General features: G+C 40.1%; 2 protein-coding genes across 4 annotated transcripts; one reads left to right on the plus strand and one right to left on the minus strand.

The window, feature by feature from the left end:
* Positions 1–2,475: 2,475 nt before the first annotated feature.
* LOC109529645 (uncharacterized) lies at positions 2,476–8,372 on the minus strand. Its single transcript, XM_019893026.1, has 6 exons — positions 8,158–8,372; positions 7,381–7,464; positions 5,511–5,713; positions 3,729–3,876; positions 3,052–3,174; positions 2,476–2,915 (listed from the first exon to the last, which is right to left on the minus strand). Exons 2-6 carry the CDS (start codon positions 7,439–7,441, stop codon positions 2,848–2,850), a joined length of 603 nt encoding a protein of 200 aa, XP_019748585.1. The 5' UTR covers positions 7,442–7,464; positions 8,158–8,372; the 3' UTR covers positions 2,476–2,847.
* Positions 8,373–14,480: 6,108 nt separating this feature from the next.
* On the plus strand, positions 14,481–25,790 carry hpn (hepsin). 3 transcript variants are annotated; one of them, XM_019893013.1, is made up of 13 exons: positions 14,481–14,928; positions 15,311–15,467; positions 19,042–19,149; positions 19,263–19,304; positions 19,737–19,866; positions 19,984–20,100; positions 20,314–20,354; positions 20,488–20,653; positions 21,441–21,631; positions 22,212–22,307; positions 22,411–22,553; positions 24,588–24,752; positions 24,844–25,790. In XM_019893013.1, the coding sequence occupies exons 2-13, from the start codon at positions 15,431–15,433 to the stop codon at positions 24,886–24,888; spliced, it is 1,281 nt and encodes a 426-aa protein (XP_019748572.1). In that variant the 5' UTR covers positions 14,481–14,928; positions 15,311–15,430; the 3' UTR covers positions 24,889–25,790. The 3 variants fall into 3 exon arrangements, with proteins under 3 accessions (XP_019748572.1, XP_019748571.1, XP_019748574.1); XM_019893012.1 differs by having other exon boundaries at positions 15,338–15,467; XM_019893015.1 differs by lacking the exons at positions 14,481–14,928; positions 15,311–15,467 and adding an exon at positions 15,564–15,799.
* Positions 25,791–26,974: the final 1,184 nt, after the last annotated feature.

A 26,974-nucleotide genomic window follows, 5' to 3' on the forward strand; every position in this document is an offset into this window, starting at 1 on the left:
CACACACACACACACACACACACACACACACACACACACACACACACTCACAGAAGTTGCACTGTTATGGTGGTATTTCGTGTGTTTGTCTCTAAACAGTGGAACTCGAGGGCTTAGAACAAATTAACTAACGTGTGAAACCCAGTCGATCAACGGTTAAACATTCTTTGTAATATAGAGAAGATCAACTCTTATTCGTGTAGATACAAGAAACAGAAAGACATTTTAAGGAAGCAGCTGAACCAACACATTGCTGCACGCTACCTCTGCTGTATAAACTAATAGCTGAGAGAGAATTCTCTCCTGCTGATGTGCATTTGTATATCTGACACAGGTGTCACAACACAAATGATGGATTATAAAAGTTTTTAAAATCTAAGAGTGACTGCATTTTGTTTATTGTCCATTTCTTAGTGTAGGAGACTGGACTGTCTCAGAATTGTTTGTTATTTATTACTTTGTTGTGTGTTCATAACCAGCCCCCTGTCCCCCATAGAATTTATTTTGTGATTTCCTCGCCTGATTTTCTGTTTTGGTGCTTTATTTTCGCTTTTCCTTCTGTCATTGAAGTTATCGTTAATTTACGTTTTTCGGGGGCGGTCTTTGAATACCTCTCAAGTCGAACTGCTGAAGAGCAGGCACATAGTCGGGAGAGACGCCCCTGTATTTGTTGAGCCTGTTAAAAGCGTTAATAAAGTCTACGTTTTAAAAAACCAACTCCACAGCTCTCCTTTTTTCGGAGCTGCAACATTAGAACTGCTAATTTAAAATCAAACCAGTGTGATTATATATTACCCTTAAAACAGTGGTTCTTAACCTGGGTTCGATCGAATCCTAGGGGTTCGGTGAATCAGTCTCAGGGGTTCGACGGAGGCTCTGCCATGGCCATCACTGCCTACATGTGATCACATTACATTGCTTGTCCAATCAGTGCTGTTGGGAATTTAGTTCGCTTCGTAGTCAAGTGTGACTGTACGCCATACGATTTAAAAAACCTATATTTATGCCATGAAATTTTAATAAATGCGGGTTTTTTTAATATCTTGAATTTGTTAAAAAAATCATATTTATTTATTTTTCACTAATAAAGTGAATATTAACTGAATGTGCATATTAACTGGTTGGGTTCTGTACCTCTGAGAAGCTTAAGAAACACTACCTTAAAATAAATGAAGCGAGCACATCCATTATACACACGATAGATGACACAACTAAGGTTGCCGGCATGGTGGCTGACTTGCTTGCAAGACCACCTCACAGTTCAGAGGTCATGGTTTCATAAGAGGGCTTCCTGTGTGGAGTTCGCATGTTCTTCGTGTGTTTACGTGGCTTTTCTCTGGGGACGGCAACCTCCTCCCACATTCCAAAACATGCATGGTAGGTTAACTGAAGACTCTAAATTATCCTTAAGTGTGATGTGCGTACAAAAATAATAGTTTGCCTTTGTCCATGCACGCCCTGTGATTGGCTGGCATGGAGTCCAGTGTGTCTTGGATGAAGCCTGCTGGGATAGGCTCCAGCAGGCGGTCACACTGCATACTGTAAATGGTTACCCTTTTAGCCTGGCAAGTTTTTCTTGATTCTTGATTGTTTTCTGTTTTTGGTTCCTTCTGGTCATGTTTTGCCAATTCACACACAGTGAATTGAGTCACTGAAAGCTAGAGTGTGGGTAATTTTGGCGTGAAGAGTGAAAATGCGTACAAAAAAGGCACACATTTAGTTCTTTAGATTTTGACATCCAAGGGGCAGTCCATTATTGCACTCAGCACTTTTTGTAGCTTTTTTCTCTTTTCTTTTCTTTTCTCTACTCTCTCTCTCTCTCTCTCTCTCTCTCTCTCTCTCTCTCTCTCTCTCTCTCTCTCTCTTTTTTTTTTTAATATAAGTGAATTTTATTTCATTCAACTTTTAACGGCTTAACAAAGTGTGTTGAAAGATGCCTCCAGTCTGTGCTCCTCTGTGTTTATATTTTTATTGATTGAATTGGACCCCCCCCCCCAAAGCAAACAACAACAACTGAAAAAACAAACAACAAAGGATGAAGGTTCATCCCCACTAGGGGAAACACTAACCTAACACAGTGCTCAGCTGTCACAATTTCATTTACCGGTAGCTCTTCACGTCTGAGCTGTATAAACAACTCTCAGTCTGTTTTGTTAATTACAGTCATTACCACACACATAGTATGCACTTAAGTTATATAAATCTGCTTTTATTGACCTAAATTTGACAAACCCATAAAAAAAGAATGTTTTTTCGAAACTATTCATTAACAAAAGAAAAAAAAATCCACTAAAATTAACTTAATCGCACTGGGAATCGCTGAGATTGACTAAAACAATGTAAATAAAATTGTGCCCTACATGGATGACACTTAGAAGGTTTTAAATATACGTTTTGGATTTCATTACCAAATGGAAAGACTTGGTCAGAAATACTTCACATTGCAATTCAAGATTTAAATAAACACTCAAAAAATGATATTTTAGTTCATTGTTTATTTTAAACAGAACATTTTCTACGAGGGATCAGGAAACACGGCAAATTTTCACCTTCAAGCAATGCCTCACATGTAAACCCAACCCTTCGGTGCTTCATGTTCAAAACATCACTGTTCCACGAATTTGAACTGATGATTACACTAGTATGTAGTTTAAATCACTATGTCAATGAAGCCCCTGAAAAAAAGTTGACCATGTTTTTTTTTTGCTATCATAGATATTTTTTGTAAGCGTTTTTTCTTTCTTTTTTTTGTAGTTCACATTGGCACCTGAGCAGATTCTTGGTTTTAATTGTGATTTGATTCATCATTTGTTGTTTTGCAGGTTATTAGGGAAAAACATGATATCATTAATTCTTCTGCTTTGCAAAATCCTTGGATATAATTGCGAATGTATCATCTTCATCTTCCTTGGCCCCTGCAGGGATAAAAAAAAAAACTTCAACTCCAACTTCAATAACTTCTAATGATCAAGGGGTCTAAGCTATTTGTTCAGCATAGTTCCTGATAAAGTAATCATGTCGGAGCATATTTGGATTTGAGCCTCTACTTACGGAAACATTTCTGGAAGGCCTCAGATCTCTTCAGTAATGTGTAAGACAAAGCAAATACGAGGATGATGCCAAAGAAACCCCCAATAGCACAGCCAATGAGGATGGCCATGTAACTGCCATTATCTAAGAGTGAAGACATCAGACATTAGTGGGGAACAGTTGATGGAATAAAATGGAAGATTTCTGGTAAAGTATGACCTACTTCATCTATCATTGAAATGCCTTTCTTCTCCAGCAATTGCTTAATTTAGTCTTCAAGATTTGGCTTTTGTAAATGGTTAAAATATGACAGATTTTTGTAGCCTGCCACCATGAGCGGTTAACATATCTGCCTCACATTTCTGAGGTTGGGTGATTGAATTCAGGCTTTCCATGGAGGTGTTTGCAGGCACTGCCTGTGATTGCGTTTTTTTTTTTTTTTGCGGGACCCACTTTGGCTTCTGTTCTTAGATAAATGGAAGACTCTAAATTGCCAATAGGGGTGAATGTGAGTGGGAATGGTTGTTTTTCTATATCTCTGTGAGTGACTGGCAACCAGTTGAAGGTCTACTCCGCCTGGTGCCCAAAGCCAGCTGGGACAGCCGGGAGTTCACCCATGACTCAAGCGGTACAAAATGAATGGATGGATGGATGGATGGATGGATGGATGGATGGATGGATGGCATGGTTGTCCTCACCATAGATACGTAGAGTGGCAGTGGAAGAGTCAAAACCATTTGGTAACTGACAAACAACTCTTGTGTTATTGTCTGATTTCGAAGTTCCTTTGAAGGTCCACACAGCCACTGACTGTCCTTTTTTTATATGACAACTTCCATAAAGAGCCTAAGGACACAGATGAGGGCATAACATTAGTAAACATCACATAATTGAAATTCTTAATTTTGAAGTTTCGATTTGATTTATGACAGCCACAGACAAAAGTCTGATCCCATCCCACACATCCCTTGTTTTTGTTGCAAAGATGAACCTTGATTTTCCTTTAATGAAGATCCCATTAGCTGCAATAGGATCTTCATTGTATTGATATTATGCCTTTGATTGGCACCTTAAATGATGGCCACAATTTTTTAGCAGTGCTGCTGGAGGGTCCGCGCACTTCCTAACCAGCAAAAACAATTAAAAAAATAATGAGGCTAAAGAATGTTGTGGGGGGGGGGGATCAGCAAATAAGTGAATTTGGGGCAGCAAGTACTCGGTGTCACGTGCGTGCAACTCTTCATACTTGGCTCAAGTGTGTTTGGATGTATACCACCGCATGCTATGGGTGTCATTGGCGGTAGCATACAAAGGGTGTTGCTGACAAGGTGGGGTTCTCGAGCATCCACCTGAGAGGGGGCATCACCCCTCTGACAATCGTCAATGAAGGGGCATCCAACAATATGAAAATCTGTGAAGAAGCAGCATCCTTCTGTGATTGATGTGTGATTACGTTTTTAACCCATAAGAGCCCAGACCCATTTTTCCAAAAAGTTTTGATGGGTTAAAATCAGACAAGAAGTTTTGAAAAAAGATACTGGGGAGTTCAAACTGTTTGTTACACTGGTGTCACTGTGGGCTCTTATGGGTTAAAACCACCCCTGCCTTCAACTGAAAATATTTAGAACAGGGGTCCCCAACCGCCGGTCCGCGGACCGGTACCGGTCCGCAGGGCATTTGGTGCCGGGCCGCACAGAAAGAACTTGCCTTATTTCCATTTTATTTATTTCGGAATACGAAAGATGTTTTATTTTGAAAAATTACCGGATTCTCTGTTACATCTGTCCGTGTCACGCTTGACTCACGTCAAGCCACACTTCTCGGTCACGTGACCGATGACGCTCAAAAACAAAACGCTGAAGCCCGCAAAATGAGTAAAAAAGCTGCTTGGAGATCGCAAATGACGGCGGCCTTAAAAGTACGTTCGAAACAACTGGATCAAAGTTATGGCCGAATACTCTGAGATCGCTACAATAGCACTGTTGCTATTTCCGACATCCTACCTGTGTGAGGTGGGGAGTTTCTGCAGCAACGGCGACAAAAACAAAATTACGAAGTAGACTGGACATAAACCACACACTTGAGGTGTCATTGTCTCCTATTACCCCGAGATGGGACTGTCTGATTGCAGAAAATCAAGCAGCGACCAGATTAGACGCTCCTTGTGTTTATTATTATATTTCGAAAACACCACAGTTTTCATGCAGCTCATATCATATTATTTTGTTGTATTAATCCACCACACCTTAAATGCCGGTCCCTGAAAATATTGTCTGACTTAAACCGGTCCGTGGGGCAAAAAAGGTTGGGGACCCCTGATTTAGAAGTATCAAAATCGGCACAACCACTGATAATTGGCCACTGAGACACTAACATTTTTTTTTTTTTTTGCATTCAGGCTACATGAAACGAAATGTGAAAACACAAAAAAATATTAGTGCTTCTTAACAGCGAAACAAGGTTTCTAGTTGCTATCTGACCTGGGGGATATCTTCCACATGTCCACCAGGGCAGGTGAGGCTGTAACTGCCATGACCACCGAACAAGTTGAAGATGACAACAGGAGATGTTTCAGGCACAGCACAGGTAAACACGGCGGGGTCTCCCACAAACACCGAGACATCCACTGGCCGTGTCAAGATCTCTGTTGTTGTGTTTGTAGAGACCGCGGTTGTGTTTTGTGCTGCAAGATGTGGAAGAAATACATGTACCGAAACTCTGCTGCTGCACATTGTAGGTAAAAATTTCAAGCGATGCTTCGTCATGAAATGACATGTTATATTGACAAAGAAATGTAATTAAATATGCACAGTCATGAAAAAGTATGCGATTCCTTTGACAAACCCAATTCCAATGTAGTTGGGATGTTGTTTTAAACAGAAATCAAAACAGAATACAGTGATTTGCCAATCATGTTCAACCTATTTTTAATTGAATACACTAGAAAGACAATATATACAATTTTTAAAATGTGTTTTTAGCAAATAATCATGAACTTTTTACGGCTGCAGTATGTTCCAAAAAAGCTGGGACAGGTGGCAAAAAAGACTGAGGTTGAGGAGTGCTCATCAAACAACTGTTTGGAACATCCCACATGTTGAACAGGCTAACTTGGAACCGTTGGCTGCCATTATTGGCTATATAAGGAGCTTTCCTGAACTTTTCAGTCATTTACCAGGAAGATGTGTTCACCTCTTTATGAGCAACTGCATGAGGAAATAGTCGAGCAGTTTAAGGGCAATTTTCACCAATGTACAATTGCGAGGAATATGGGGATTCCCTCATTTATGGTCCACAATGTCATCAAAGGGTTCAGAGAATCTGGAGAAATTACTGCATGTGAGCAGAAAGGCAACAAAATGCCCTGATCCAAAGAAATGCAGGAACAGAAGAGAAAGAAAGTAACCAATATCATCTCGTCTTGAAAATGTTACAAAGGAATCACTAAAGCTTTAGGACTGCGGTGAATCACAGTGAGAGCCAAAGTCCACAAATCGAGAAATCTTGAAACAGTAGTGAACCTTCCCAGGAGTGGCCAGCCAACAGAAATTAGCCTGAAAGGACACAGCTAACGACTCAGCCAGGTCACATAGAATCCATGACAACGTCTAAAGAACTGTAGGCCTCCCTCGCCTCAGGTGAGTGTTCATGACTCAACAATGAGGAAGAGACTGAAAATGTCATCCAAGGCCTAGTTCCAAGGCAAAAACCAGGGCTGATCAAATTGAACATTAATGGCAGCCTTAGTTTTGCAAAACAAGTATGAATTATAAGACTTTGGAGAGAATATTCTATGGAGTGACAAAATGAAAGTTGAGCTTTTTGGAAGGTCTGCATCTCATTAAGCCTGGTGTAAATGTAACACAGCATTTGAGAAAAAGAAAATCAGACCAACAGTCAAACATGGTGGTGGTCTGGGGCTGTTTGCCAATTCAGGACCTGGATGACTTGCTGTGATTGATGGAATTAAAGCAATTCCGGAATGAAGAGTGTCCCAAATTATCTCCACAGAGATGCGAAAGATTCACTGCCAGTGATAGAAAACGCTTGATTTCAGTTGTTGCTGCCGAAGGTGGCCCAACCACTTATTTAGTTTAGGTGGCAATCACTTTTTCACACATGGCCATGCGGCTTTGTTTTTTTTCCATCCTTGAAAATAAAAAACTTCATTTAAAAATCCTATTTGTGTTTGATTTTTCTTTTTTGTCTTTGACAAATATGTAAATTTGTTTGATGATGGGAAATATATAAGTGTGACAAACATGCAAAGCCATAAGAAATCAGAAAAGAGGCAAATGCTTTTTCATACCATTGTAAAAACTGGAAAAAGAAGTAAAAATAAACACATACCTGATGAGGGTGTGAAGATGTGGATCAAGATCAGTAGCAACACGTTAATGTTCTTCCTCATCCTTTGTGTATTTTTCTTTTAATCTGTTCAAACATAGACATGGTAACTTCAGGTTATAATGTCAACAACAGACAGTATTATTTTGTCATGTCACGCAATAATTAAGAAACATCATCTTCAACACCGTAATTATAAAACAATGCAAAAGTGAAACTAAAGGCGTTACCACAATGGTCGATCATCCAAGCCATCCATTTTCAATATTACCCGTACTTATTCTGTTTAGGGTCACGGGGTGCTGGAGCCTATCCAAGCCGACTTTGGGCGAAAGGCGGACTACACGCTGGACAACCCTTGACTGTATTTCATTTATTTTGCTAACTTTTACTAAAGGCAATCGAGAACAGATTTTCATTTGCATTATCGACTTAGTAGCAGACAGCAGAGTAAAACAAAGCCTACTGATATGTGATTTTTTTTTTTTTTTTTGCTTTCTGGACTCACTCTTAGGTGTTTCAACAATAGTGTGTTATGGCTGGTAGAACCCTGAAAACTCATTGTTGACCACTGCTACTTATAGAACTGGTCTTATTGATGCATTTCCCCTTTTATTAAAATTGCTTTCTGGTCTTCAAGTGGAACTATTCACAGAAACAAAAATGTTTATTTCTAATTGAAGTGAATTCCATTGATATTTTCAAATACGAACTTTCCAGCCTAATTTCATGCAAACCTGTTCAAGATTAGGAATAAAAGGCAGAAAAAAAACAACTAACCTTCAATGAAAGTTTTCCAGTCGAACACCTCTTAACTGATGATAACTACACTGCTTCAGAAATGAATCCAAAATTCTTTCTAAAGCTGGAACTATAATGAATAGCTTGAAATAATAAATTGCTGTATGTCAAACAAATTCATCATCTTCCAACTTCTTTCAGGTGACGCTCAGAGGATGACTGTGAGAAAGTCAAGTCTCTGATTTAAAAGAAACAATTCTGCAGTGAAGAAAAAAAAAGCAAACAGGTTGAGCTGGCTTAAAGTGGCTGCTTACTGGGAGCTATTTTGATTCCTTTCCGTTTGAGAAACGCTGCACACACCGACAAGAACAACCCTTGTTGGTCCTATTTCCTTCAGGGAACTCCTGTTTCTTTTTTTTTTTTTTTTTTTTTTTTTTAAAGTTGGACAGAACTTCTTATGTTTTCCCAAATTAATTTAAACGTTTTTTTTTTTTTTTTTTTAAGACTCTCACTCTGCTATCACTGCAAGACGCCAAATTCATAGATTGCAACGATATGTCACGGTCAAAAAGCTATGCTGCCCCCTTGAGTTGGATGAACACATGCGCATTTTCGGAAATGTCTGTCGTACTCTTTTACTATTCACATTATTATTTGTATTTTATTCATAGGCACCTGTTTTGGGCACTCAATGATTTGTATGGACTGTACATTTAGAGATTTAATGAAACCTGGGGCGAATTCTGAAACATTTGGGTCTGCTTCCCAGGGTGAACCGAGGACTCATCGACGGAGTAGCAATAAACTGACGTGAGCGCAGACTAGACGTGCGCGAGCATACCTTGCCTGGCGTGCTTCACGATGAACATGGACGAGAGAGAAGTCATGTTTTATCATTTCATCCACAATCAGGGTTTCATGAAATAAAATGCAGAACCATCCTTGCCCAACGCTCTCAGGATACAAGCAGGAACAAATACAAAAAAAAAAAAAGCAACGTTTAGCTGATCAGAATTGAAACGATTAGACCCTTTAATTTATTGTTTCTTTGTTTTTGTCATTTCTATTTCTCTGCGATTGTCTGGCAACCAGTTGAGGGTGTCCAACGCCTGCTGCCCAAATACAGTGGGGATAGGATAGGGATCGACATGGAATGCTCAATTTAAGGATCCATGGATACAATTTAATTGTTTGAATCGTTCTTCTGTATGCAGCTCAGTTGTCTGAACACATGTTTAGAAGGATGACCAAATTGAATACACTATTTTTGCTGGTGATCGAGGTCACTTCCATTGGAATGGGGCATGCTGCCACTTACCCGGGGGCAGGCGCTTCCTTCCCGGACACACTTTTACACTTGCTGGCCTGTCTCTGCTGGAGCTCAGAGTTACTTCCAGAGGGCCGGGGCATTCTGCCACTTACCCATGCAGGAAAGGTGCCTCATTTATTTCATGTATGTGCTCCAGTGTAATGTGACAGTGTGGATATGGCAATACGGCAGAGTTAGTTATCAAAACCACAAAATCCATCCATCCACCCTGACGAGCGTCGCTGGGTTTGCTGGAGCTTATCGCAGTTGACTTTGGGCAGCAAGCGGCGTACACCCTGAACTGACTGCCAGCCAGTTGCATAGACAAACAACCATCCGCGCTCACACTCACACCTGGGGACAATTTAGAGTATTCCAGTAACTTGTCATGCATGTTTTTGGAATGCGGGAGGAAACCAGGATAGCCGGAGAAAACCCACACAGGCACGGGGAGAACATGCAAACTCCACACAGGAAGGCCGAAGGCGGAATCGAACCCTGCACCTCTGCACTGCGAGGTGGACGTGCTAACCAGTCGCACACCGTGCTGCCCAAGCCCAAACTCCCATTTATCAAATGTTCCCTGGAGACATGAGGGTGGCCGGAGAGTGGCCATTGGTGGCCCTGGCCACCAAGGAGTTCTGCCCCTGATTGAACCCAACATTTATATATTTTGTTGCAAGTAATGTTTACATTCATATATTTTTATTGTGCAATACAGTGTTAAGTCTTATGCAAAACTGTGCTGCAAAATATAAAGTATAAATAGTATTTCATGAAATCTCGAATAATGTTCAGATTAATGTTTTGATCAGTGGTACTTTGGCTACCTCCTTAACAAACCTCAAGTGTCACTAAACTGTTCAATCCATTTTGTCTCTTAAAATATAATACAGAGTGAAAAGCTGTATTCTTCTACAATTACTGTAAGCATCCGCCCGTATACAGGAGGTAAAAAAAAAAAGGAATGTTGAATACTGAGAATGCTGAAAATGAAGTCTTGATGTCCAAAACCATCTTATAAACAAGTATCCCCTTGTTGGGAGTCACTGTCCTTCTGGTTTTCATCCTCACTCTTGCGTTCTGCTCAGTATCTGTTAGATGGGCCTTATCACAATTTGGGAACTTGAGAATTAACATCAACAAGACCCTGTTCTCTCACTGCTTGTTTAATTGGCTCTTTCCGGACATAATGCCCTGACTGTGACATGAATACATAATACAGGGACACGGGACTTCAAATTTAACAGCTAATCATCAGTTCCTGTTACCCCTTAATTATTTGAGTTTGCTGAGTGTCTCTTCTGTTTGGGGCTGTTACTTCATCTAAGCATCCACCTGTTTCTAAGGTTTGCAGTAAAGTCTTTTTATTTTCTTCATGTGACCAAATGCAAAACAGCAGCCTAATTTGTCCAAACTTTTTTTTTGTCTCTTTATTCATCAAAAACAAGCACGTACTCATAAAAACATAAAATTGAGCACAAACTCAAAATAAAGCAAACTGTGCATAACAAGAACATTAACTCTAAACTAAATACATTAAAATTAACACTAATGTCAAATAATTATCATGAAACCAATGAATAAAATAAAAAAGAGGTCTAATCAGAACATTTAAATCTTCCTATTATCATATACCATTGAGGCTTGCTTTGTTTTAATCCTCCTCAATGTCCTTCCGAAACTTTCGATTTCCTTCCAATAACCCCCAAAACAGTGGTTGACATTACGTAAACCTACACCTATGAATACATTGTTTTGCCATTATCATCAAAGTGTTGATCGGTATTTCCCTTTTGCTGTTTTGCAGTACCGTCCCATATTTATTGTTCTTAAATTCCAGTGTGGGTAAATCATGGTCATCTGTCAGACTTTTTTTTTTCCACCTCAGCCTGTCTACTCATAGCAGGGAGGCTAGCATTATTTGTAATATGTATTGTTGGCTTTATTTGACACGTTCTGTTGTCACTTGGGCCGCACAGTGGTCGACTGCTTAGGTTGACTTGTCAACATTCCAAAGTTGATTTTAATTTAACAGTTTATGAAAAGCCTCTCGGATTTCATTGTGGATCTTGGTCACTTGTGAAAGAAAATAGACAGACATGAAAGAAATGGCATTTAAGCTGCAAGTAGTCTGAAGATTTCTAATCATTTTGTGACATTTTCAGAGGTTGAAGTGGGCCGAAGTAAAATTGTCCACATATATTATGGAGCCGATTTATCACAGTTTATTTATAGTTTATTTATTCACACTGTTACCCATGTATTTGCAATGATTTTGTATGGACAAATAGTCTCCAGGTCCTGCTGTGGCTCACACCAAGATATGAAGGGAGATAAGGGGGGGGGGGGGGGGGGGGCGGGGGGGGGGGGGGGGGGGGTGTGGCCATATTGCATATTTTCACTAGACGATTTCAAAGCCTTAATTTTATTGTTTTTTAAAGACTTCTCCAAATTAAATGGATAACATTGAAAATGCAAGCTGATGTCATTTTCCTGACAAAAATATTCATAAATTGAGCTTATTAGTGAAAAATGGGCCATAGCGCCAGATGATCCCTTTAAGGTTTGGAAAAAAAAAAGGCAGTGACGTAAAGGCCTCCCAGGTCCTCAAGTGGTACTAATGTTACATTTGTGGTAGGTGGTAAGTTGGACTTTTCTGACCTCTTTCATTTTCGTTTGTTTATTGAACATAAAACATATACAGTAATAATTTGAAGGAAAAAGTAAGGTAAGTAAAATAGTAAAAAGGAAAGAGAAATCAGTCATCATTCAACACAATTATTATGTTCAAGGGAGTAGGAAGAAGTAAAAAACTTATCTAGTCCTACCCCGTGTATTGTGTTTATTTATAAATAAATCATTTTTATATCAATCAGAAAAGAAAGAAAGTAAGGAGAAAGAAGTCTCCATTAAGGCTCATGCTTTACCCTTAACCGTGATATTTTTACAACTTTTGGTTTGTATCGGGATTTTATACATACACACCCTGGCACTCTTGTGTCAATTTTCTCTTGCATTCATAATGGATATTGCAGTACCTTTCTCTATTTATCAATTTAGTTATGATTTATTATGATATTTAATTAATAATCTGACCAGGGAAAGTACACTGTTGTGTTCCAGCAAGTTATTGGGTGAAATGAATGAAATGCTTTGAACACAAGATATTACTTAATTATCATTATTATCCATCCATCCATCTTCCGATGGATGGATGGATAATAATGGAGCCTATCCCAGCCATCTTCGGCAGTAGGCGGGGGACACCCTGAACCGGATGCCAGCCCATCGCAAGGCACACACAGACGAACAACCATCCGCGCTCACACCCACACAGACGGACAATTTGGAGTGTTCAATCAGCCTGCCGTGCATGTTTTTGAAATGTGTGAGGAAACCGGAGTACCCGGAGAAAAACCACGCAGGCCCGGGGAGAACATGCAAACTCCACACAGGGAGGCTGGAGCAGGAATTAAACCTGGTACCTCTGCACTGTGAGGTCGACGCACTAACCATTGGCCCACCGGGCCGCCATTATTATTATTATTATTATTTTATAAATACTGTCAAGGAAATTATGAAGGAATGATTGAGGCTCCAGTGAGCCCACGACCCTTGGGAGGATAAGCAGATTAGACAATGGGTGGACAGATGAATGTTTCTTAGTGGTCAAAATGTGTTGTGATGAACCAGAATAACAATTTATCAGAATCAGTCGTCTTTGTTGTTTTGCCTGGAATGCTTTGCAGTCGTAACTGTGACAGTCCAAATGGGATAAACCCGTGCCTTTCAAGGTGACTCAGTTGGGAGAGGCCACTGCTTTGGGCCCCCACCCTTTGAACTGAATACACCAGCGAATTATTTGGGAAATGCCTTCCCTTTTCTGTCATTTATGGCCACCCTGTGTGATGTCTTACAGTTTTTCTCCATTGGTTTGTCTTGTTTCTTGAAACTGAAATTACGTTCTTAAAACTAAATGGTCATTTGGCCAAACAGTTTTACAGGTCTGCTTGACAGTACAACTCATTAGCAATAGCTCATATCGCTCCCAAAACTGTTAACACATGCTTCAAACTAGATCCCTTTCTAATATAAGTGGTCAGTACCACCAAAATTGCAAAGATTCTTCTCAATTGCTTTGGCATATTTGCATTCACTCCGTGTTTTTGCCCCCCAAAAACGTGGATGGTTCGGCACAACATCACTGATTATCTGCAAAAGCTTATATCTATTTCAAAGCAGTTCCCCCATGTGTCAAAACCAAATTCCTTTCTCACATATATTACCGGTAGTCCCCCGCAAAATGCATCATCCCTTTGGCATTGTATAATTCAGTGAAAGTCAAAATGCTTAGATGTTTCGTCACTAGCTAACAGAATGCAATAATGTATAAAACTGTGGGGGGGGGGGGGTATTTATCTGATTTAAAAAAAGAAGTAGCTTCATTCCATCAACCTTTATCCAATGTTCCTAGAAATTCATAGATGGTGTTCATGGTGTAAAGTTCTTGACTAATTTTGACAAGTGTGCAGATGATGACTTCCACAATGAAATCATGCAGATATGTTTTGGAGAGCACAACCATTGGACTGAGAATCAATTAATTCATTTTGATCAGCAATTTATATTTATTTTGAAAATGTGCTGTTGGTGGGCTTATTGTGCTAATTGTAGGCTATTCGTGCATTTGCAAGACATTTGCAGTTTGATGAAAGCAATGAGAAATTACATTCTGTTGTGAACACTTGCAAGGTGGCGTGGAGATTTGTACATTTTATATAGAGATTGTCATTTCTGTTCAAAGAAATGAGCCAAACCAACAGAGGAAAAACGGTAGTAATTAGTCCAACTCTGAAGTTTTGTGTGCTGGTAGAACCATATTTTTGGGGCAAAAAAATATTACCGAAATTTCACATTGTATAATATTACTTACACAAAGACCTCATCTACGAACGAACTGGCCCATCCATCCGTTTTAAAATTCAAATGTGTCCCCATAGTTGAAGTGAATTCACTTGACAAATAGTAGTCGTGAACGCACAGAGAACGCTAGTTCGGTCAGTACGTCACGCATGCCCCTCCTCCTTTCCCCCTCACAGGACGACTACTTAGCTCGAAAAAACTTCCAGTAAAGTCACCCAGATTCCCTTTTCGTTGTATCTAGTCTTTCAGATGGTGGCGCACTTTATATTGATAGCTGAGGCGGGTGGTTTCGGTTGATAGAAAGTGTAAAAAAAAAAAATAAATAAACCAAGAAAGAAAAAAAAAACAACAGCAAAAACCCGACGTGCAAAACCTTTTTAATCGCTTTGTTGGGGTCAGTAACCTGTGAGGGAACTCAAAGGCATTAACAGGGGAGAAACTTTGTATACTGGGATTTATCTTGTTGACAGCACTCAAACGTTTTTGGTCATTTTCCCCACTACCAGTGGACTAAAGCAAATTCCTGTTAAATTCTGAAGGAAGCTACCAGCACACCTGCTTTCAGAGACGACAAGGTGAGCCTCTTTAAAATTGAGTTTTAATTTAGAGAGCTGAGCCGTTTGTGGAGAAACAATTACTAAGCGCTAATGTTTGTTGAAGTTTTAGCCATTTGCCATTTAGCCAAAACGTAAATGTGTGTAAATATTGTCAGTTAAAATATTTTTCTGGAGTCCAAAGAGACAAATAGCATAGGAATAGGTCTGTGTTGTGTGTACCTAAAATAAAACATGAATAACAATAACAGAATTATCTATCTATCTATCTATCTATCTATCTATCTATCTATCTATCTATCTGTTCATCCGTCTGTCTGTCTGTCTGTCCATCCAGCCACACATATGTATGTATGAGTTACACAATTTGGTTTGCTATTTATGGTTAAGTTCAAACTTGCAGGTTCTTTGCCACTTTCCGTCTTTTTAGTGGAGTTGGTGACACAAGAAATCAAGGGAGGAAAGAAGGAATACAGGAGGAGGAGAACTTCAACAGTTGTTTTCTCCTTCCTACTCTGCAAAGATGTATGCTGAAAAAATTGTAAAAGAGGGGAAGATGGGTAAATGACACACACACACACACACACACACACACACACACACACACACACACACACACACACACACGTGCGGACGCACACGTTCAAATTAAAACATGTTGATGGTCAAGTTGCATGTTGTTTTGCATTTGGACAGGGAGCAGACATCAGTCCATTTGACAATTGTTAACTATTAACAGATTTGTTCCAAGCTGACTGCTTATCCTCTGTTTGTCAATTCAACATCCCAGACAAGATAAATGATCTATTCCTATCTGTTTGGTCAATACTCAAAGAATGGCAGCAAATGAGCTTATGTGGTCCTTCCTTGCCTTGCTGAAGAGATGCTCAAAGTGAGTGCCACGGATGAGTTGCTTATGAAGTACAGTATTTGCACTTGCAGCTTTGGGCAGTTCCCTATCTAGCTGTGTGCACAATCTGGGCCTTGCTGTGTGTGAGAAGTTGTGTGTGAAAATAGAAAGAATAATCAGCCAGTGGACTGTATTGTATGGCACTGTGTTTTTATGCAATGTGACCCCTGACATCGACTGAGGTCTCCGGCTGATTATTATTTTTTAAACCGCTATCTTTGCTGTGAGGAAGCAAGCTGTCTTTGGTGCGGAGACATTATGGCCTTGTTTCCTATTTAAATTGTAGTGAAGTTATGTTGAATTTAGCTGAGCATTGTTTTTGAAAAAACTCAACGAAATGAAAACGGATGAATCAAAAAAAAAAAAAAGATCTGGATTTCTAGTTTGTTTTAGAATTTGTTTCCCAAAGTCCAAATGTCAGTAACAGGTCAAAAGGATATTCACTGCTGTAATGTTTCTCATAAAACGGAATAAACATCAAACCACCCTAAACTTTATGGCATTTTCAGTGTTATGAATGAAACTGATCATTCCTCACGACTAATTGAGAAGACTTTCCGCTGCTGTTCCATTTCTGTCACGTGTGAAAATGGCACACCTATCGTTACCCGTATGTACATCGAGTGGAATTATTTCAACATAACCCAGAAAAAAAATGCCTCTCTTGTCCACGTATGTATCTGCTCCAATTAAGCAGAAATAACCCGGCAGCTCAAAGCATTAATGGATCCCTGAAAAAAAGAAAAAAAAAAAAGACCCACAATAGTGGTGTCAGGTAGAACTGGACAAGAGAGTTGTTGTTCTTGCTTTAGGTGTGATTGCTTGAATAGATGCTCTGAGGGAAAAAATGTTTATCATCACGGTAGTTTTTGGCCCTATTGGACACCGCCAAAGGGCTCAGGGGCAGAGGGGGTGAAGATGATTCTTAGGGCCCAGGAATAACAGGGGCCCTCGAAAATAGTATTTTCAAATATGAAATGTAAATGGTGGGGCTCAAAATGATATGTTTTCACTTGGGCCCAAAATCCCGCCAAGCTTAGACTCTTGACAAAAGCACGATGCTGGATTTGGATATTTATCTGGTCTCTTCTGCCTCTGCCCCTTGCTTATGACCTTTCCACAAAGTTTTGTGGAAGCCATTGAAACTGGGGTTGGGAACTCTGGTTCCTCAAGAGCCATTTTCTGCATGTTTTCGATCCTATCCCGAGTCCAACACACCTGATTCAACTGTTCATAATCGTTTCAGGCCTCGACAGAGCTTGCTAATGAGCTGATCATTTTAATCAGGTGTGTTGGAGTAGGGCGGGATCAAAAACAGGCAGGACCTGGATCTCCAGGAACCGGAGTTCCCTACCCCTGCATTAAAATATTTTTTCTGTTAAAAATCCGGTAAAGTGATTTTGATGGATTTGTTTCTGAATGCATGTAATTTTTTTGAAGAAAACATGCACTGTCTGAAAACAATTTAGGACTGAATTGTTGAGCTATATCGTGAAACTCTTTTTCACTATTCCAGCTGTCTGGATTTTTGAGGCGGGGTTAAAACGGGGCCCAAGTACACATTCGGGCTTACTGGCATGAGTGATCCTTAATTGCCCCACTTTATATTTAGGAAGCCTCCTCACTCCATCAGTGGCTGTCCTGCGCAATTGCAAGTTACTTTGCAACAAATAACAACACATTTCCAATACTACAGCACAGTTGTGGTAAGTATCTTACCACAGCTGTTGTTATGTAATTTGTATTATTTTGAGCTGCAGTGCCTCTGTAGTATGGGGAGCAAGGCGCTGCCTAATTGGATGGCCATGCTGGTCCATGAACCGGCACTGGCGGGGTCTAAGGAGTGGATCGGCGACGGGTTCATCCATTATTTACACTGATAAAAAAAAACAAGATATGTTGCTTGGTTTCCTCTCCACATTTGCTGTAAATGCGTCAAACAACTCGCAGCATTGTGAAATTGAAGTGAGCATGAATTTGCATGTGAATAATATTACCAAGATCACTGTGGCTCTATTGTTGCTAAAAATAGTGGTAAAGATGAAGTGCGATGAAATGAAAAGGGAGATGCTGTCTGCGGTCACCAACTGGCGAAAGTGGTCTATAATTTCAGCTAACTTACTTTGTCCAACATTCAGCAATGTTTGCACTTTTTCGGTTTAAAAACTCCATGTCTCTTGACCCGGAGGCATCGGCTTGCCTGTGTGCCAACGCTTGGACTGTGCATGCAGGGCAGTTATGACACGATATCCTTAAGCGTGTTCTTGTGTGGACATTAGACTTGACACCAGTGGTAGACAACCGTATGGGGCTCTTTCATCCTCCTGCTGTGCCTTTTTGTGATTTTGGGAACTAAATGATGATTGTTTAATTTCACTTATACATTGGAGGATTATGGTGAATGTGACCTTTTAACAACAAAGTAGAACGTTCTATTTTTTTTAATCGCTCAAAATATGCATTACAACTGCCAATGTGCGACACCTGGCACCAAGACTTATTGAGATATTTAATTTATGAATTGTGAAGTGAAATTGTTCTTTTGAAATTGAAGTGGACAGCTGCACGCACCATGTGCGATGAAATGATGACAGAACACGGAAGCAGATGGCATTTTTGGTTTGGGGCTGGTGGAAAATTTGAAGTTTGGCTTTAATTTTATAAAGACGAGGAAGTCTCAAATATACATTGATTATTTTATTTGAAAACCAAGCACTTTTTCCAGAAATAAAATAAAATGTGTTCAAAGTTAAGGAAGTCTCAAATATACATTGATTATTTTATTTGAAAACCAATCACTTTTTCCAGAAATAAAATAAAATGTGTTCGAAGTTAAGTGATTCCATAAATCGACTCGTGTGTGTGTGTGTGTGTGTGTGTGTGTGTGTGTGTGTGTGTGTGTGCGCGCGCGCGTGTGTGTGCGCGCGTGCGCGTGTGTGCGTGCGTGTGTTTGTTTCTGTGGGAGACGGCCCAAATGGCTCTGGGTGTATAAACTTACTGACCCTTGCTTTAGACTATTGATCACTCGTCATTTATTCTCGCCATGTGCCAAACCATAGCTTGGAGTCCCTTCCAAGTCCTCTAAATTTATTTCTGTTTACACTAAAACTAGCTCATTGGTGTCTACATGACTCCATTATTCTCAATTGTTATGATTGCTAGTGTCGTTAGTTTAATTTGCATCTCTGCTGTTGAGTCTTCCACTTATTCTTGCGTGTATGCAGTGAACAGGGGGATCTCGCTCACCTGTGTGTTAACCCCTTGCCGCCTGATGGGCGTGTGTGTGATGCTCATGACCTTGGGAGCCATTGGAGCAGCAATCTGGGTCATAGGTCAGATACATACTCCAACACACGCAGTAGAAAAGACACACGTAATAAACACAACCGTATGACATTTTGCACTTCTTCAATGAACGTGCGTTTTTTTCTTGTCTCCTTTTTAGTCACATATTGCACTGTGGAGGAAGATACAGGACACTACGATGGTAATTTTTGTTCAAAACACACTGGTTTGTTTCCTGTGACCACTTGCAAACTATTGACCACTTTCACAATACATGACATCCACTACAACAGCTGTATCAAATACCGCAAGTAATGCTCAGTTTTGATTGGCAGCTGGGGGGTTTTGTTTAGCGATCCTTTAATATTATTGCTATTGTAAACTTGGTGCATTCCAGTTCTACCCCACTTGAAACTACAGGCACAATAATGCACATATTGTCCAGTTAATACTGGTACTACAAAGTCTAAACTGAGCATCATGATGTTTGGGAAGACCCGATTTTTGGTCCAACTCTTGTACTAAAGTGTGTTGTGGCTGGGTGCATATGTTCATCATCACACACGAAAAAAAAAAAAAGCTTCAGACTAAATTTTGCGTAATCCCACTAACATGCTGATTTTATCCCAAACAGTCCAAGTAAATTCTGCCGACCAACATCTCAGAATCTTCGATTCCACTCAGAAGAGGTGGCGTCAAGTGTGCTCCTCCTCAGCCAATGAGCTTCTGGCTCGGGTCAGCTGTGAGGAAGTGGGCTTTGTCAGGTGAGACGATGTCGAAAGGTCCATCGTATGACCAACGCAAAACGAATGTGTTTTTTTTAGCGTGGTGAATTACTCGATCACGTCCGTGCAAGATGTCTGAATGTGTGTTTTTTTTAGTGTGGTGAATTACTCGATCACGTCCGTGCAAGATGTCGGCAGTGATGGAGGCTTCTTCTGTGTCAGAACCGAAGAGCTGAGCTTTGGCAAGAAAATCAAAGATGCTTTGTTCCTATGGTAACTACGCTGACATTTTGATTCAATCGTGCAAGATGTGTAGAAACAGTCAAAACACTCACCTCGTTCCATTGACTTATATTAGCCATGCAAACACTCCTGCTGATTGTCCATTTGAAATCATTTTCTCTTGACTTACTGTAGATTCCACTGTACTTTAAATTCTGATTAGGTAGGTTGCTCTTCTCTTATCAAGTGTCACTTCTGTTCCAGCGACTGTGAGAGCAAGCAAGTCCTCACATTGTTATGCCAAGGTAAGATGTCAACCTGTATCATTCTCATTCCACCATTGCTTCGCCTTTGTTTTCCCTTTTCGCCCATCCCATCAGTCCCGTGACCCATTCCGTTCACATATACCCCAGAATTCAATTCCTTCTCCCTCACCAGATTGTGGCAGGCGTAGTTTTGCAGCAGACCGCATCGTCGGTGGCATGGAAGCGAGGCAAGGCATGTGGCCGTGGCAGGTCAGCTTGCAGTACAATGGAGTTCATCAGTGTGGCGGTTCGATCATCTCCGACCGCTGGATTGTCTCTGCAGCTCACTGCTTCCCCAAGTAAGAGGCGGAGCTTGATCTCATGCATGAAATTTAGTACTTTTGCACTGCATGCAAAAGTAATCACATTCTGTTCTTAAGAAATTGCCTCAATATACTAAAAAAGACTCGAGCTTCACTTAAGTTTCAGTTTAAAAAAAAAAAAAAAAAAAAAAGTAAAACTGAAATGTACTCTCGTACAAAAGTAAAATGTCAAGATAATTTTACCTGTGAATTATGTACACTACCCATTTTGATAACTTGGCGGAAAAAAAAACCCCAAACAAAAAATAAAACTTGACACAAAATAATTTCCCTGTAGATGGCGCTAATGCTGTAAAAATTGATCAGAAAAATAGATACTCAAGCAAAGCACCTCTACTTGAAAATTCCACTGAAGTAACAATTTTATTCATTCACTTCATTATTCCCGCCCTATGAGATTTCATGAGTGCACATTTACAATGATTGCCAAGGAATATCTGATCTGTATTATTCTGAAAACAATCACAGTTCACACCATATTAATTTTCTAGCATATGCGTGACATGCATAAGCATAAACATTAATTGGAGATTTCAGTCCATTAGATCACTCACAACACCACTCCAAACTGCAACCATAATAATACAAATATTGTTTAAAAAATGACTGTCACTCTTAGCTCGGGAGGCAGAATTCTGCAACAATTACAGTATATGTTGATCCCAAAGATTGTCTAAGTGTACGATAAAATACAAGAAATGTTTGATGAATAATATAATACTAATGTGCAATGTCGTTTTTTTTGTCTCTTTGTTTTTACTAGGCGTAATGGCTTTATTAGTCACTGGCGTGTGTTGATGGGCTCCATCTACAACAAACCAGCCAATGCCAACGTGGCGGAAGTGAAAACTATCGTTTACCATGGCAACTACCTGCCCTTTGTGGTCAATAGCATTGACGATCACAGCAGCGACATTGCTGTACTGGCCCTCGCTAAGCCCATCACCTTCAATGGTAAGACATAGTGAGGAAGAGAGGAACCATGCAAGCATTTTCTTCCTCATGAGCATGTCTGTTTCGTATGACCAGAGCAACAAACACAATTAACCCATTCATGCACCCCGTAACCTGATAAGCTGTCCACTGTGGTAACTGCTGTCCCTGAAAGGGTTAATATTCATCACTTACTGTACAATTGAAGCATTTGGTTCAAAGAGTTATCCTGGTCCCTTAGATAGAGCTTTTCATCAGAACTCATTAAAAGTCTAAACCAAAACAGATTTATTTCTGTGGCACTGGTGAGTGTTTTACTTGGAAGTTTATTTTTTTTCTTGTGTGTTGTTCAGCAGTGAAGCGTTTGCATGCTTTCAAAACCGCATTTCAGCTTGATCGTTTGTCCCATCTAGTGTTTGCCTTTTATAACGCTATTTTGATATGAAGGACAAAATAAAGGGGTAGCAATCCAGACTGGTGAATGCTCACAAACGGAATCTGCTTTATTACATATTTACATTGTGAGGCATGCATGATAACATACACACGATACATGTGGGGTTTTTTTTTTCTATAAATGTTTTTTTTGTGCTGTTTGTAGAATATATCCAACCCATTTGCCTGCCAGCATACGGCCAAAGAATAAGAGACGGACAGATAGGCACAGTAATAGGCTGGGGGAGCTTAGGAGACTCTGGTGAGTGGGTTTTTTTTAGGGTCACGGTATAGATGCTGATGTGAAAAAGTACCCTTATTGTTGTGTCACTTCTAATAAGACTCTATGCTTACTGTACAATAAGGCGATGAAACGGACGTTCTGCATGAGGTGAACGTCCCCGTCATCAGTGACGCTATGTGCAATGCGCCTGATTACTACTACAACCAGATCACCGGCAGCATGTTCTGTGCTGGCTTTGAGAAGGGAGGTGTGGATGCTTGCCAGGTCAGTGTGTCCCCTAATGTCTGTGCTGATGTGGCTGTAACATCCCGGTGCCATTTGGGGCCTCACACAAATACATCATAGACTCTTACATTCACTAAAAAAAAACAAAAAACAAAACTCTCACCAATAAAGTGAACGCACACCCAAAATCTCCCTCTTTCTCTCTCACACACACACACACACACACACACACACACGCACACACACACACACACACACACACACACACACACAACTTCTTGCCCTCATTAATAAACCTCTCATGAATCCCAAATAACACACACACAAAAACCCTTCTAAGCCTCTTCAAAATACCTCTCTTACACATTGAAAAACCTCTCAGGCTACAAAAGAAATTCTCAAGCTCACAGAAAACCTGTCAAGGTCACAGACACCTCTCACTTTGACGGAAAAGCATCTCACGCACATTAACTAAACCTCTCTCAGGTTCAAAAACCTCTCACACTCACCAGGAGTACTCACACGTATGACAAAAGTTACTCACCAAAACTTCTTATGTGCACCGAAAAAAATTCACTCTCAAAAGCGCGCTCGCTCGCACACACACACACACACACACCAATAAGCCTCTCACACTAACCAAAAAGAACTCACACACAAACTCATGCTCATAAAATATTGTCACGACAACCAAAATAATCCAACTCACACTGCAAAATTTTCTAACATGCTCCGTAACACCCACCCAGAAAAAGAACTCTTACACAAAGCAAACTGTCCTCTAACGTTCACCCCAAAAACTTTTATACACACAAATAAACATCTCTTAAGGGAAATCATCACACACATAAAAAACTCACACTGACTCCCTGTCAGTTGCACCAAAATACGTCTCGCTCAAAAAAATGCTCACAAAACAAAACTCTCACCTTCAAACCTGTCACACACATCTCACTAACCGAAAACATCTCACACAACTCCATAAACCACTCACACCAAAAACTCGCACTTCACCCTAAAACTCCCACACCCACTAACAAACATTGCTCTCTCTCGCTCTCTCTCTCTCTCTCTCTCTCTCTCTCTCTCTCTCTCTCTCTCTCACCAAAAATACTTGCGACAAAAAACTCCGCCCTCACCAAAAAAGCAACTCTCATTGGCACCACAAAATCCCTGAACCAGACCAAGACAATTCACTTTAAAAAAATTCTCATCCACCAAAAAAATTCTTACTCTAGCACAGGGGTGGCCAACCCGCGGCTCGCGAGCTCCATGCGGCTCTTTGGCTGGTTCAATGAAGCTCCCGGGCTTTCACGCAACAATTGTCAAACGCCTCGGCGATGGCGCTGCCATTAAAACAATGGTGCTTAATACATAGAACGTACTACGTCAGCCTATCACCAATCCCGTTACTTGATTGACATAGAGGGCAACTAGTCAGATGACTGAATCACCGCTCATGCGTAGACAACGGCACTAAGTGCTATGTGCTAAGCTAGTCAGCGAATTACCTCTGCTTTTAAGGCAGAGGTTACCAATATGTCGATCGCAATCGACCAAGAGCCAGCAGACTGGTCCCAAGTCGACCGCGAGCGGTGGGAGGAGGAAATGGGGGGAAAAAAAAAAAGGTTTGTGTCTTTAGGTTTCATTTATGTTCGGGCGCTCAGGCTGTTGCTCGTCGTGGCGTGCATGCATATGTGCGTGAGTGCATGGTCGTGTGTGTGTGTGTGTGTGTGTGTGTGTGTGTGTGTGTGTGTGTGCGTGCGCGTGCCTCTTTGCAGTAACACAGTAAAAAAATTCACTTGGTCTCTGACTGGTTGGCCACCCCTGCTCTAGCAAAAAAGAAAAAAATGCCCTGTACCGTTTTGTTTGTCCAACTGAGTAAATTTTGGGGCTTTTTGATGAAAAAGAGAACTTTCTTTGATGGGTGTTTTTTTGAGGGGGCAAGTGAGAGGTTTTGTCGTATATTCCATTGCATCATCTTTCTTGACAGATATGCTATTTGCTCACATCAATCTATCAATTGTTTTCTATCAATACGTTTCATATCTATTATTTATTTGGTGGTGTCAGGGAGATAGTGGCGGCCCCTTTATGGCAGACGACCGCTTGTCCAAAACCAGCCGATACCGTTTGCTGGGGGTGGTGAGCTGGGGAATAGAATGTGCCACGGCAAAAAAGCCAGGCGTTTACACCACGGTTTCCCGATTTCTGCCATGGATATCGACTGCCATGAGGGTAAGAGGTTTGCTACCTTATACGTGTCTCGTTTATGTAACTATTTTGCACATGATGTTCATATCTTGTTTCATTTTGTTTGGGCTTGCAGAACTATAACAACTCACCAGGGATTCACAAAATGGCACGTGCATGACTTTTGCACCCATGTTTCCATGCTTGCCTCTCTCACTAAAGAGTATTAGTGTATGTTTTCGATGGAGTCAGCTTTGGGTTCCTGATTTTTATTTTTTTTAAATCCTTCTGCATGTCTTGCTTTTTGTGTTCCCTTTTTCTGTATTCTGAATTTGTTTAGCGCAACACCCAAAAGGTCAAAGGCAACCTGACAGGTTGGTATCCTCTGCTGCCGTTGTCCAAGTGCACCTCAATTAATATGTTGATGACAATTTTCACTTTTAATGACAGATGGCCATCAAATTGCATCTTTTTGTGATGAAAAGTGCTGCGAATGGGTCGTGGCTCTGAATGGATTGGCTATAATTGCATATTTTCTTGGCCCCTTTGGCGAGCTATGTCTTGGAGATCCTGGTTGCAGAGGTTATGACTTTTCATTTTTCTTATATTCTGTGGAGGACACTGTAGATTGGTATGATTTTCTTTGCTTCGTTTCCTCAGGCACTATGAAACCAGGATTGTTGATTGCTTGTGATAATCCCACAAAGGCACTTTTATGAGACACCGCAGTAGCAATTGTAAAGAGGAAAAACAAATTGCAATCGTTGTGATACACAAAGGCTCACATTCATTTTAAAAAAATGAAAGTTCTACATTGTTCTGTGAGATTGACACCAAAGGGCGTCACTTTTGGGGACAAGTATCACTCGTTCTCAGTTGGTTCCATAAAGAACCAAGCATGATTCAGGAGTTCTATACTGCATAGCACCAAATGAGAGCCAAATCGTTCTTGGATATGAAACCAAATGGTCCTTTGGTTGGAGTTCTAAAGAACTCCTGGGTGCCTTATAGATTCAAGCATGCTATATAGAACAGTCACCTTTCTACAGGACCAGTAATGATGAAGACCTAAAAAAAAATATACCGGTATATAAAATAATAATAATAATAGTGGTGTGCAATGGTGCTGTAATATAAAACCTCTGAAATACCTTTTCTTTTTAGAGTGTTGTTTGACTTATTTTTACCGTAAGCAAATGTCATTTTAATAACTTCAATAACTACAATTATGGAAATTACAGTGTGCTCTTACCTCCTTTCTGAACTCTCTGATGAAATGTCCGAAGATTGAGGATAGACAGCTCATATTGGAATCAATATATTGTGGTCTTGTAAATAATAGCTGATGTTCTGTGTATGTAGCATGTTTTATTATCCATTGTTTGATGGATTTCCCAATAATCTGTGTCTCTTTTATGCCCACAGTGTAAAGAATCATGTGCTCAGAAGCTATATTTAGTTTTACGTCTCAATAGGTATGTACTGTATAATCACTACTCAAGCATAGTATTATATATTAGAGGTGCTCAAAGCTCCTCGACAGATGAGAAATTTGGAGCTCATTTATCCAGAATTTTTTTTTCCCCCCTGTCCTTTTGTGACCATCCAAAGATGCAACTGTAACAGAAAGAAAAGCTAGTAGAATGAGTGAATAGTTATTTGGAAAGAAAAATCACGCTGAATTTGCAAAATCAAAACACGACAATGATTGTCACTTTTTGTGTAGCTGCGCTGTATGAAAATTGTTTATTTTAATATTATAAAAATAAATACCTTAATCGAAAGGTGATTGAAGTTGAATCACTGGATCCATGAAAATGTCTTTGAAATGCTGCTCATGTTCATGTAACATTGAGTATTTTCTTCTTCTGTTAAACGTGGCAATAATTTGGAGCTACTGCACATGAATTGAGTTACATGACTGCTTGCTTTTAAAGTGAACTTACAGTGGTGTATGACAACCTGACACTGGTCAGACTGACCTGACTCTGGGTGTTTTGTAATTTCAACCACAGGAAAAAAAAAAAAAAGTTTTGCTCTAATCTCCATTTCATTGTTGCGTTTGCCCAGAGTTGTGCTGATTTAACATAAGCACCTTGTAAGTTTCCCTACATAGGAAAAATTATACAGTACACTTTTTTTTTTTTTTTACTGCTGTTTTGAGAACACATTTCAATACGATTTTGTGGGCCACCTTTGTAGTGTTTTTGAATTTGTGGTTTTGGCAAGATGGAGCTCCATCTCATTGTGGTATTCATGTGCGTCAA

Source organism: Hippocampus comes, unplaced genomic scaffold, assembly GCF_001891065.2.
Source record: "Hippocampus comes isolate QL1 unplaced genomic scaffold, H_comes_QL1_v1.1 scaffold94, whole genome shotgun sequence".
In the NCBI taxonomy this organism is placed as follows: domain Eukaryota; kingdom Metazoa; phylum Chordata; class Actinopteri; order Syngnathiformes; family Syngnathidae; genus Hippocampus; species Hippocampus comes.